Below are 11,592 nucleotides of genomic sequence, written 5' to 3'. Positions count from 1 at the left end.
TAATAGCATTAATAATAAAAACTCAACGCCAAACACCTCTGGACTATTTTCTATAAGAGAACTGGAAAATATCAGACCCGCCCACCGCAAGCTGTGCGCTATAGGAGCCATAGAGCTGCGTACGATGTACGAGAACCGCAGCCTATATGAGAGCTGCAGGCCATAAGGGAACTATACGCTGTGAGAGCTGCACCCTATGTAAAGGGATACACCGTATAGAGCTGCACAATGTATACATATGCATAATACAGAGCTGCGCGCTGTATATGAGTATGCACAATGTAGAGAAAGCTGCACACTATATAAGAGAACTACACAGTATGTGAGAACTATACGCTATATAAGGGAACTAGATACTGAGCTGCATACTACGGGTTGCACACTATATGGGTTACACACTATACGGGTTGCACACTATATGGGTTACACACTATACGGGTTGCACACTATACGGGTTGCACACTATATGGGTTACACACTATACGGGTTGCACACTATATGGGTTGCACATTGTACGGGTTGCACACTATATGGGTTACACACTATACGGGTTGCACACTATACGGGTTGCACACTATATGGGTTACACACTATACGGGTTGCACACTATATGGGTTACACACTATACGGGTTGCACACTATACGGGTTGCACACTATATGGGTTACACACTATACGGGTTGCACACTATATGGGTTACACACTATACAGGTTACACACTATATGGGTTACACACTATACGGGTTGCACACTATATGGGTTGCACATTGTACGGGTTGCACACTATATGGGTTACACACTATACGGGTTGCACACTATACGAGAGAACTGCATGCTATATGAGAACTACACACTGACAGCTATATGCTATATGAGACCTGTACATGCTAAGGGAGCTGCACAGTATATAAGTGAGCTATATGCTGTATATGCCATAGAGGAGAGCTGCACAGTATATAAGTAAGTAAGTGAGCTATGTGCTGTAGAGGAGAGCTGCACAGTATATAAGCGAGCTATATGCTGTATATGCCATAGAGGAGAGCTGCACAGTATATAAGTAAGTAAGTGAGCTATATGCTGTATATGCCATAGAGGAGAGCTGCACAGTATATAAGTGAGCTATATGCTGTATATGCCATAGAGGAGAGCTGCACAATATGTGAGCTATATGCTGTAGAAGAGAGCTGCACAGTATATGAGAACTACAACCTAGATGAGCTGCACGCTACATGAGACCTGTATCCTATATGAGCTACATGCTATATGAGCTGCATGCTATATTGAGCTATATGCTATAAGAACTGCACGCTATAAAAGTGAGCGGCACACTGGATGAGAGCTGCACACTATATATGAGAGCTGCACGCTGTATCTGAGTTACACGCTATATGAGAGCTGCACGCTATATGAGCTGCACACTATATACGAGAGCTGCACGCTGTATCTGAGTTACACGCTATATGAGCTGCACGCTATATGAGCTGCACATTATATACCAGCTGCACGCTGTATATGAGAGTTACACGCTATACGAGAGCTGCACACTATATACGAGAGCTGCACGCTGTATATGAGATACTCACTGTATATGAGAGCTGCACACTATATGAGCTGCACGCTGTATGAGATACACACTATATAGGAGAGCTACACACTGTATATGAGAGCTACACACTATATATGAGCTGCAGGCTATATATGAGCTGCAGGCTGTATATGAGAGATATTCACTGTATATGAGCTGCACATTGTATACGAGAGCTACAGACTATATACGACCTACACTGTATACGAGAGCTACAAACCATTTACAAGAGCTGCACAATGTATACGAGACCTGCAGGCTGTATATGAGCTACAGACTATATATGAGACCTGCACACCATTTATGAGCTGCATACCGTATATGAGAACTGCACGCTGTATATGAGCTGCACAGTATATACGAGAGCCGCAGAGTATATACGAACCACACAGTATATACGAACCACACAGTATATACGAACCACACAGTATATACGAACCACACAGAATATACAAGAGCTGCACAGTATATACGAACTGCACAGTATATACGAACCACACAGTATATACGAGAGCCGCACAGTATATGCTGCACAGTATATACAATAGCTGCACACTATAATGAGAGCTGCACAGTATATACGAGAGCCACACAGTATATATATGAGCTGCACAGTATATATGAGACCTGTGCAGTACATATGAGCTGCACAGTATATACAAGAGCCGCACAGTATATGCTGCACAGTATATACAATAGCTGCACACTATAATGAGAGCTGCACAGTATATACGAGAGCCACACAGTATATATGCAAGCCACACAGTATATATATGAGCTGCACAGTATATACGAGACCTGCGCAGTACATATGAGCTGCACAGCATATACACGAGCCGCACAGTATATGCTGCACAGTATATACGAGAGCTGCACAGTATATACGAGAGCCACACAGTATATATGATGAGAGCCACAGCGCGCAATTTCCTATAGGAGACCCCCAGCCCCCCAAGCCCTGGCTATTTCCTATACGTGAAGCAAAGCCCAACCTCCACCCTCCTGCCTATAGGGGACCCCGAGCCCCCAAACACCGCAGGACCCCCCGAGACCCCCCCCCGCCCCTTTCTATAGGGGAACCCTCAACACCCCAAACCCCCCCCCATCATTTCCTATAGGAGCCGCAGAAATGTGCCCCAAACACCTATACACCCCCAGTTTTCTATATAACACCCCCCCCAAATTGAGACCCCCCCCCTCCAAGCAGCGCTATTTCCCCCAATGACCCCCCCCAAAAAATCAGACATTTCACAACTCCAAAACACCCTAAAGCACCCCAAAATCATCGCCCGCAGCCCCTCCTCCTGCGCCCAGGGCTGGGTGGCCGGGAATCGCTGAACTAATGGTCAGAATCTCTCCCCCGCCCCGCCCAGAAAAATACAAAATAAAAAAATAATAAAAATCAGACACACACACACACTCCCTCCCCCAAAAACATGAGAAATCCCCCCCCAAAAAAAATCAGACAACCCCCAAAAATAACGAGTCGGGAGTCGCAGCGACCCTTACGCTTTATCTCTTGGATACTCTACGTAGAAAACGGGGCGGCGGGGGCTCGCACCGCTCCCCCTTTACAATATAATAAGGAAAGTAATAAAAATAATACCCCCTCCCCTTTTTCTTAATTATTATGTGCACACACACAAAAAAAAAATTAAAAAAAAAATAATAAAAAAAAAAAACTGGACTTTTTTTTCCTTTTATGCTCTTTCATGCACGGTTTCTTTAGCACCACGGTGAGGATCCGGAGCGGGACGGGTAGAGAGGAGGCTGGGAAGGGGTTGGCATCCCGGGCTGCGGGTGGCGAAGGGGGGGGTCCCCTGGAGCTCAGCACCCGCCGCAGCTGCGGGCGCAGGATGCGACCACGGTTTGGCAGAGCCCGCTGGTGGCCATCACCCCGCACTTGGAAAACTTGTCGCGGCAGAGATCGGCTGTGGGGGGAATAGCGGGAAAGGAAGAATCCGTGGGGTGTAGGGGACCCCCCCCCTGCCGCCCCTCAACCCCGTGGGGTCAGGGACGTGATGATGCTCCAAGGGGGGGTGGCTCAGCCCCCCCCAACAATGGGATCCCAGTTTGGGCCACTGGTTGTGGAAGGATGCTCGGAGCAACTTTGGTCGCTGGGATGTTTTGTCTCTCCCCCACCCCCCCCCCCCCCCATGGAAAAAGGGGTGACCTGGCTGGGGATGACCCCAATTTGGGGGGTGTGCCCCCCCCCCCCCTTACCTCGCAGCAGCTCTTCGTGGGCGCACACGGTGCGGACGCAGATCTCCTTGTTGATCACGTAAACCCGGCGGAGGCTGGATTGTGGGGCGGGGGAGACAGATAGAGAAAAAAAAAGATGGAGGGGTTTAGGTCAAAAAGCAGAGGGGGTCCCCAAAATAGGGGGGCGGGGAGGTCAGGGAAGCTCCCCCCCCCCCCCCCCCCAGGCTCACCTGTAAAAGCAGATCTCGTTCAGGCACTGCTTGCAGGGCTTGTGCACGGAGTAGAGCCTGGTGCAGGGGTATTGCTCCTCCCGGCAGTCTGCGAGGAGAGAAGGCGGCTGGTTTGTGATGGGGGGTCCGGGAACCCCCCCCCCGGGGGGGGCCTGATGCCCTGGGGATGGGCTCAGCGTCCGCTCGGTGCATCCGCCCCCCCCCACCCTAATTTTTGTCCCGGGGTGCGAACGTGGCTGCGCATCCTCACCCCAACCGGGCTAAAGGGGAGGCTGAAGGACCGGGGGGGGGGTAAGCGCTCACCGAGGGGTCCTGGCTCCGTGGGCTCGGTCTCGGGGGCAGCAGCTGGGGGGGGGGAAGAGAAAAATTGGGGGGGGGGGGAGCAAATTTAGGGATGGAGCAAAAGCATCCCGCTGCCCTTTCCCTGGGTTTTAGGGCTGGAGCACCCAAAGGTGCTCCGAGGGGGGAGCACAGCCGGGTGAAGGGTGCAGGGGAGGGATGGAGACCCCAAACCCTGGGGTGGGGATGGGGGGGGGGGGGGGCCTGGTGGCTGCCACCCACCTGGGGTTGGGGCTGGCACGATTTCCTGCTGGGACTGCTGCTGGGACTGGTACCGAAACTGCTCCTCGGGGGCACGGGGGGTGACATCTGCAAGGAGGAGAGACAGTGCGGGCAACACCCCAAAAACCTGCCCCCCCCCCCGCCCCCCCTGGCATCCCACGGGGGGGGAACCACTTACCGTGATAGTCGTAGTAATCCTGAATTTCTGGGGAATAAAACAGAAAACAGAGCAGAGGCTGAGGATGGGGGGGGACGATGGACACCCCATGGGGCCAGGACTTGGCAATGAGCTCCCCAAAATTTTGCAGCCCGTCTGAGCGAGGGGAAAACACCCTCCAGCCACCCCAGGACCAAACCCAGGCAACATCCCACCAGGGCTTGGGTTGGGGGGTGGTGTTTTATTTTTAAAGCTTAACAAAGGCTTAATAAAGAATTGGCAGTGTGAGGAAGGGGAAAGGGGGGGGCACGTGTATGGGGGGGGGTGGGAAGGTGTCGGGAGGAGGTTGGAAGTTTAAGGGGCTGGAGAAAAGGGATGGAGCGAAGGGTAGGGAAGTAGAAAGAGGCGTCAGACCGGCGTGTGTTTGGCCAGAGAAAGCAAAAAAAAAGAAAGGAAAAAGAGAGGGGGAGAGAGGTGGGTGAAGCCTCTCCCAGTTCAGGGTGCTCTAACCTGATTGCTGGTCGTACTGGGAATACTGGACCGGCTCGGGGTAGGTGATGCCTTCAAACCTGCTGTACTGTCCCTGGACCAGGAGCGCTGCTGGGGACACGGCGGGGGGGGGACAAGGAGCATCACCAGGAGGGGCACAGCCACCCCCCAGCCCGGGGATTCGGGGGGTCCCTGCTCTGTCTCGTCCCCCCCCCCAAAACCTCATCCCCCAGCCGTGCCCGAGCAGGGGCAGGCCGCCCGGAGGAGGGCAGGGGCGGTGGGGGTGGTTCACCGACGGGGAGCCAGCGCCTCCGCCACGGCCAGCCCCGGGCTCCCCGCGTTATCCGGGCGCAGCCGGGGACGATCCCGGGTGACCCCGATATCTCGCAGCACCCGGGTACAGGCGACCCCTCCCCGGAGAAGGGACCAGCATCCAGCCGACCCCCCCAGGGGCACCAGGGCATCCCCCGCATCCATCCCCCGCATCCCCCCCCGCATCCCCCGCATCCATCCCCCGCATCCTGCTGCGGGTCCCGGGCCAAGGGCCGGCACCACGGGCCGCCGGGATCACGCAGGTGGGATGATTATTTTTTTTTTTTTGGGGGGAAGATCAGGTCACACACAGCCCCCCCCCCCCCCCATCCCCATCCCCAAAGCGGGACCCCCCCCCCATCCCCAGGACACATCCAACCCGCATCCTCGCAAGAGGCAGCATCCGTGAGCAGAGTCCCGCCGGGAATTGCCGGGAGAGGATTCCTCTTTCCTGCCCACTTACCCCCCTGCGCTGCCCCCCCCCCCCCCCCCCCCCCCGTTTTTCCCCGGGCTCCCTCGGCCTCTCCCGCCTAATGGGTTCCAGCTGCTCGCTGGCCTTTGTGCCGAGCTGCTTTCGCCCGAAGTTTTCCTGGCTCCAGGCTCCCGGGTCCGTCACCTCCCTCCTGGTTTCCATCCCTCCTCTGCCAGCCCCCCCCCCCCCCCTCGGGGGGTTACAAATAGAATTTTTCTGGCTGCCGGCCCGGCCCCGAGGTGCCGATTTTTGTGCCAACCTACGGTGCCACATCGATGTCCCCAAAACAAGAGGTGGGACCAGACCCCCTCCGTGTCCCCCCACCCCGACCTAGACCCAGTCCCAGCCTAAACTCGAGCCTACACCGGGGTTTTGGGTTAATTTTGGGGTATAACAGGCGACGGGGTGATGTTCGCCCCGGATGGGTGCAGGCAACCCAAGCACCCTTGAGGGTTGGTGACCGGTTCGTGGGGTTTAACGGGGTGTCACCTGGTTTGGGGACCCCCCGGGGGGGGGGACTCTCACCTGGCAGACACAGCCAGAAGAGCCCCACCGCTCTCATCCTGGCGGCAGCGAGGGAGGAGCAGCGCGGGCCGGGATGCAGCCGGAGGAGTCTGGATGGGGCGGAGGGAAACACAGAGGGGTTGGGGGGGGGGGACACACAGGGACCTGGACCCCCAGACCCCCTGGACCCCCAATCTCCTACAGCACACCCACCCTCCCCCCCCCCCCCCCCCCCCAGCACTGGGATGCCCCCAGAGGCTCGCTCAAAATAAAATAAAAAACCTAAAACCAACCCCCCAAAAAAACCCTAAAAAGCAAAGAAATTTCCCTCCCCCCCCCCCAAAAAAAAAAAAAAAAAAAAAAAAGCAGGCTGGGCTTCCCGACCGCGTGCTCCCCGGGGAATGGCGAGGGATATCACCCCTGGGATACCCGCGGGTGGGATGGGGGGGAGAAATGCCGGGATGGGGGGGGGAGAAATGCCGGGATGGCTGAATCACCCCCCCCCGGGGGGAGACATCTGCACCCCCCCCCCCGGGAGAACAGAGCCAGGAGCTGCAGCTTTTGGGGTTCCTCTCCCGGGGTTTTCAGCCCTGCTCCTTGGGGAAGGAGCTTATTTTGGGGTTCCCCGCCGGCGGGGGGGGGGGGGATGCTGCCTTTGCTTGGGCATCCCTTAAATCCGAGGGGATGTGGAGATTTGGGGAGGGGGAAAAAACAAAACAAACAAAAAAACCAAAACCAAAAAAACCCGCTTTCAAGACAAATCCCGCGCTGGGGTTTGGCAGCCTGGGGTGCCCGCGGCTCCCCGGCGCTCTCCAAGCGGCGATGTGCCCGGCGAGCCTCTGCTTTCCCCGGCGGGGAGCCGGGCCCCTTCCCCGGCGTGGCTGGCAGGGACGCCGGCTGCCCTTCCCCCTCACCCCGAGCCAGCTCCAGGGGGAAAATTGGGGGGGGGGGGGGGAAGAGAAATTCTCCCCCCCCCCCAAAAAAAAAAAAAAAAATCCTGCGAAATCCAACGGAACGCGTTTGGCTCTCGGGGGATAAAGCCTGTCGGCGTTCCCGGCACGCTGAGATGCCGCAGGGATGGGGAACCCCCCTCCTGGCACCCCCCGGCTCTGCTGCCGGAGCGGGGAAACTGAGGCACGGGTGGAGATAAGCCGAACCCGTTGGCGTCTCGGCCCTGCCGAGGGGACACACACACACACACACACACACACACACACATATCACCCCCCCCCCCCACCCAGCGGCACCCAGGCGCCCACCCCAGCTCCCGGCTGAGCCGCGGCCCATGTGCAGCCCCCCCCGGCACGGCCCCGGTCCCCGCTGGGGAAGGTGGGCTCGATGGCACCGGCCGCGGTGTCCCCAGAGCCCGTCCTGTCCCATCGCCGGAGCGTTGCACGTCCCGGCCCCCCCCATCCCCGCAGGTACGGGGGATATCGACACCTCCAGCCCCTTCTCCCAACTTTTGGGGAAAACTGAACCTGTTGGTCCCTACCTAAGGCGGGATCAGCTCCCCAAGCTCGGCCGACGCTCAGAGAGTTCGGTGGTGCTGAGCGAACCGCCCCGCACCACCCCGGCACCGATCCTGCTGCTCCCCGCAGAGCCCGGCTGCTTCCCGCGGCGAAGGACGCCCCAGAGCCCGGGTTAACCGTGTCCCGGGATAAAAGGGATCGCTCTGGGCCTGGCGGGGGGCCGGGGGGGGGGGCTTTGGGGCACGGCGATGCCCAGCCCGACCTTTGCCGGTTCTCCGGATGCCGGGATCCCTCGGGCTGCCGGTGCCAACGTCCCGCGGCCCCGCATCACCCCGACCCGCCGCCCGTATCCCCCCCGGGATGGGTCCGGATGGAGCCCCCCGGCCCCCGCGGCACCACGCACCGGGACACGCTGGGGGGGGGGGGGGTTACCCTGCCCCGCCAGCCCCGTCTCTGCCCCGAAAGAATCCCCCGAGCGCCCGAGGCTTCTCCCGAGCTGTAATTCCCCCTGAATTTGCCCCAAACTTGGAGATCTTGGATGGAGCTCGCGGGGTTTGGCCGGGGAACGGGGACAGCCGGGTCACGTCTTCCCCCCCCCCCCCCGGACCCCCCCGGGAGCCACCCCGAGGGGCGCCCCGACATCTGCCTTCGAGCCACGCGGGGGGGGGGGGACGACGGGGCCACCCCCACCCTCCTCCCCACCCTTGGGTGCTCCCACCACCAAAACAACCCGCCGAGAGGGTGCCGTGTCCCCCCCCCGTGTCCCCCCCCCCCCCCCCCCCCAAAGCTCCTCTCCCCTCCGTGCAGGGGTCCGGCGACTTCAACCGCGCCAGATGTTTTTGCAACTGCACATCTGGGAACAATCAACCCCGAAGAAAGAACACCACAGTCTCTCCCTTTCATTCTGCTAAACCCCACCTTCCCCCAGCCTTTCCCCCCTCCCCCAGCTTTTTTTTTTTTTCCTTTTTCCTTTCTTTTCTTTTTTTTTTCTTTTTTTTTCTTTTTTTTTTTTTTTTTTTTTTTTTTTCCCAAGCTCTCCAGTTGCCAGAGAGTGGGAGAACAAAGGATTCAAATTTTTTTTTTGGCCCCCGACCAAAGGTAAAAAAGAAAACCAACCTTCGGTCCCCCATCCCCGTTTTCACACATTGCATTTTCGTTAGGGTCCCGTCCCCCCGCGGGGGGGGGGGAATAAATCGAAATATTAAAATATCCCTTTGCTACAGTCACTTTCCAGGATGGAAAAAAAAAAAAAAAATTATATATATATGGCTTCCTTCAGACGTTAGGGTATTTTTAGACTTTTTGAAGTGGTTAAAAATCTACTACAACAGCTGTCAGGCTGCAAAGACGGGGGTCCCGTCCCCCCCCCCCACGGCCGTTGGCTCTTCAGCACCCCAAAAATAAAGTGGGTTTTCTTTTTATGAAATTAAAAAGGTGAAAACAGTTTTTTTGAGAGCTCTCCTGCCCCGACCGATGGAGTTTTGAAGGTGACTTTGCAAAGCCCCAAAGATGGGGTTCATCATCTTTTTTTTTTTTTTTTTGGGGGGGGGGGTGTCCCCCCAGCATCCCTGGCTGATGCAGGGGCAGGGATTGGGGGGGGGGGGGGGGGGGGGGGGGTTTCTCTCGCCTGGTCCTTACCGCTCTGGGTGTTAGTGCTGGTTCTGCCCTTGCCCACCGCCTTGGTCTCTTCTCTCTGCTTTCAAAAACTCCAAAATGAGAGTTTTTTTTTTTAAAAAAAAAAAAAACAACAAAAAAAACCACCCAAAAAAAAAACCCACCAAAAACCCCACGATTCCTACCTCCAACATGGGGGCTCCGCTGGGTCCTAATGCCACACCTGAGCCGGCCCCTTCCTCCGCCCAAAATGTTGCCTGCTAAGGGGGAAAAAATAATAATAATTAAAAAAAAAAGAAAATCAATAAGCGCACATCGACGCAGGTCGGCAGGGGTTAGGGGTTTGTTGGAGTTTGGGTTTTTGTTTTTTTTTTTTTTTTTTTCTCTTTTCTTCCAGCCAGGATGAGTTTTAAATTGCTCGGAAAGGCGAGGAGGGAGGAGGGGTTTGCACAGCGCCGAGCACACCGGTGTGTGTTGGGCTGGGTTTTGTGCTGCTGGAGGCTGAGATGAAGGAATCACGTCTATGGCCTCGGATAAACCCCCAAAATTTGGGATCCTGGGACCCCAATCTCCCCCCCCCCCCCCCCACCTCCAAACTTGGCATTAGCGTTTCATCTGCCCCCCCGGAGCAGCGAGGATGCTGCGACCTCGCAGCGGATTTAAAGCTTTATCCCAGGATGGAGGGAAAAAAACCCCAACCCCAAACCCAATAATAATAACCCCCCCCCTTTCCCCCCACCCCCCGCCCCAGGCCGAAGATGCCGGAGCAGATCTGCGGCCCCGGCACGGCGGCACAGCCAGCGTTGCTGACCATGGGGCCCTTTTTTCCCCCGGCTCCGCTGGCAGCTTTCCGGAGAACGTGGGATGCCGGCTGCATCCCGGTGAGGTTGGGGATGCTCCCCCTAAAACCCCCGAGCCTGGCAGCGACACCGAGCCCGGTGCTGGGCGGTTAAAAACCTGCAAATTTTAGGCATGGTCAACCCAGCAATGGAGCAAACGGAGGGTGCTGGGGGGTCGGGATGGAGGAAGGTCTCCGTAGACGGCCAGCGGCGTGCCCGGGGATGGGGATGAGCAACGGGGAGGAGGCGGCGGAGATATTTGTCACCCGTGGGCCAGGATCGCACCCATCGCATCGAGCCCGCAACCGGTCGTGCCCAGGTACGAGCGTTTCTGCAGCCGGGGGCGGGGGGGGTCTGGCTGCTCTAAAAACGGGGAGGAAATACAGTGTCAGGCGTGGAGGAGAAGCGGAGGGGGTTTAAAGGGGTTCCCATCTCCTTTCGAGCCTGGTTTTCCATTCTGAAGGACGGATAAAACCATCCGACCGTCTCCAAACACATGGCGTAGCTGCTCCCACAAAACTTCTGCCCGCTCCGAATCCCAGCATCGTCCTTGTCCCCGGCGCCGTTAACCTCCAGCTAAGGGCAGGAGCTGCCTGTTAATAATTAACTGGACTTTGCAAAGCCCCTGAGGCCGGGAACACCCTGCAAAAAACCAGCCAAGAAAAACACCCCAGTGGGGGGGGGGGAAACCGAGGTACACCCGGGTCCCTCTTGCTTTTAAAATTGCCAAGCGCAGGCAAAAAAAAAAAAAAAAAAAAAATTTCTCCGAGGGTTGCGTGTTTTGGGGGTTTTTTTTGGTTGGTTGGGTTTTGGGTGGGTTTTTTTTATTTTTTTTTAAGCTCAGGAAGCCTGGTTTAATAACTCAAGCCTTGGCTAGGATTTCAGGAAACCTCTTACCTCTGCTTGTGCCTCATTTCCTGATCTAATCCCCAGCTCCCGGAGGGCAGAGAGGCGCCGCCGGCGCTCGGAGGGGTTTAGACTTTCCACGCAGGCAAGTCCCTGCAAGAACCAGCCTTCGATCCAAGCGCCGGGCTCGGAGGCGCCCGAAAAACCCCCCAAAAAACCCCCTCGGAGAACGACAGAGACGAGGCATCCCCCCTCCCCGGGATCGGTTCTTCCCCGTTGGGGATACGGCATCTCCATCTACCGGCTTTCCCTC

General features: G+C 56.8%; 1 protein-coding gene across 5 annotated transcripts; it reads right to left on the bottom strand.

Annotated features, from left to right (window-relative positions):
• Positions 1-3,077: 3,077 nt before the first annotated feature.
• MFAP2 (microfibril associated protein 2) lies at positions 3,078-9,800 on the bottom strand. Of its 5 annotated transcripts, none has more exons than XM_075773164.1 (9): positions 9,619-9,734; positions 6,533-6,621; positions 5,245-5,334; positions 4,756-4,782; positions 4,578-4,664; positions 4,320-4,361; positions 4,017-4,104; positions 3,808-3,881; positions 3,078-3,515 (listed from the first exon to the last, which is right to left on the bottom strand). In XM_075773164.1, exons 2-9 carry the CDS (start codon positions 6,567-6,569, stop codon positions 3,412-3,414), a joined length of 549 nt encoding a protein of 182 aa, XP_075629279.1. In that variant the 5' UTR covers positions 6,570-6,621; positions 9,619-9,734; the 3' UTR covers positions 3,078-3,411. The 5 variants fall into 5 exon arrangements, with proteins under 5 accessions (XP_075629279.1, XP_075629281.1, XP_075629283.1 ...); XM_075773166.1 differs by having other exon boundaries at positions 5,245-5,331; XM_075773168.1 differs by lacking the exon at positions 9,619-9,734 and adding an exon at positions 9,780-9,800 and having other exon boundaries at positions 3,292-3,515; positions 5,245-5,331.
• Positions 9,801-11,592: the final 1,792 nt, after the last annotated feature.

This window comes from Balearica regulorum, chromosome 21 (assembly GCF_011004875.1).
Source record: "Balearica regulorum gibbericeps isolate bBalReg1 chromosome 21, bBalReg1.pri, whole genome shotgun sequence".
In the NCBI taxonomy this organism is placed as follows: Eukaryota; Metazoa; Chordata; class Aves; order Gruiformes; family Gruidae; genus Balearica; species Balearica regulorum.
This window is presented reverse-complemented; position numbering and strand designations above follow the sequence as displayed.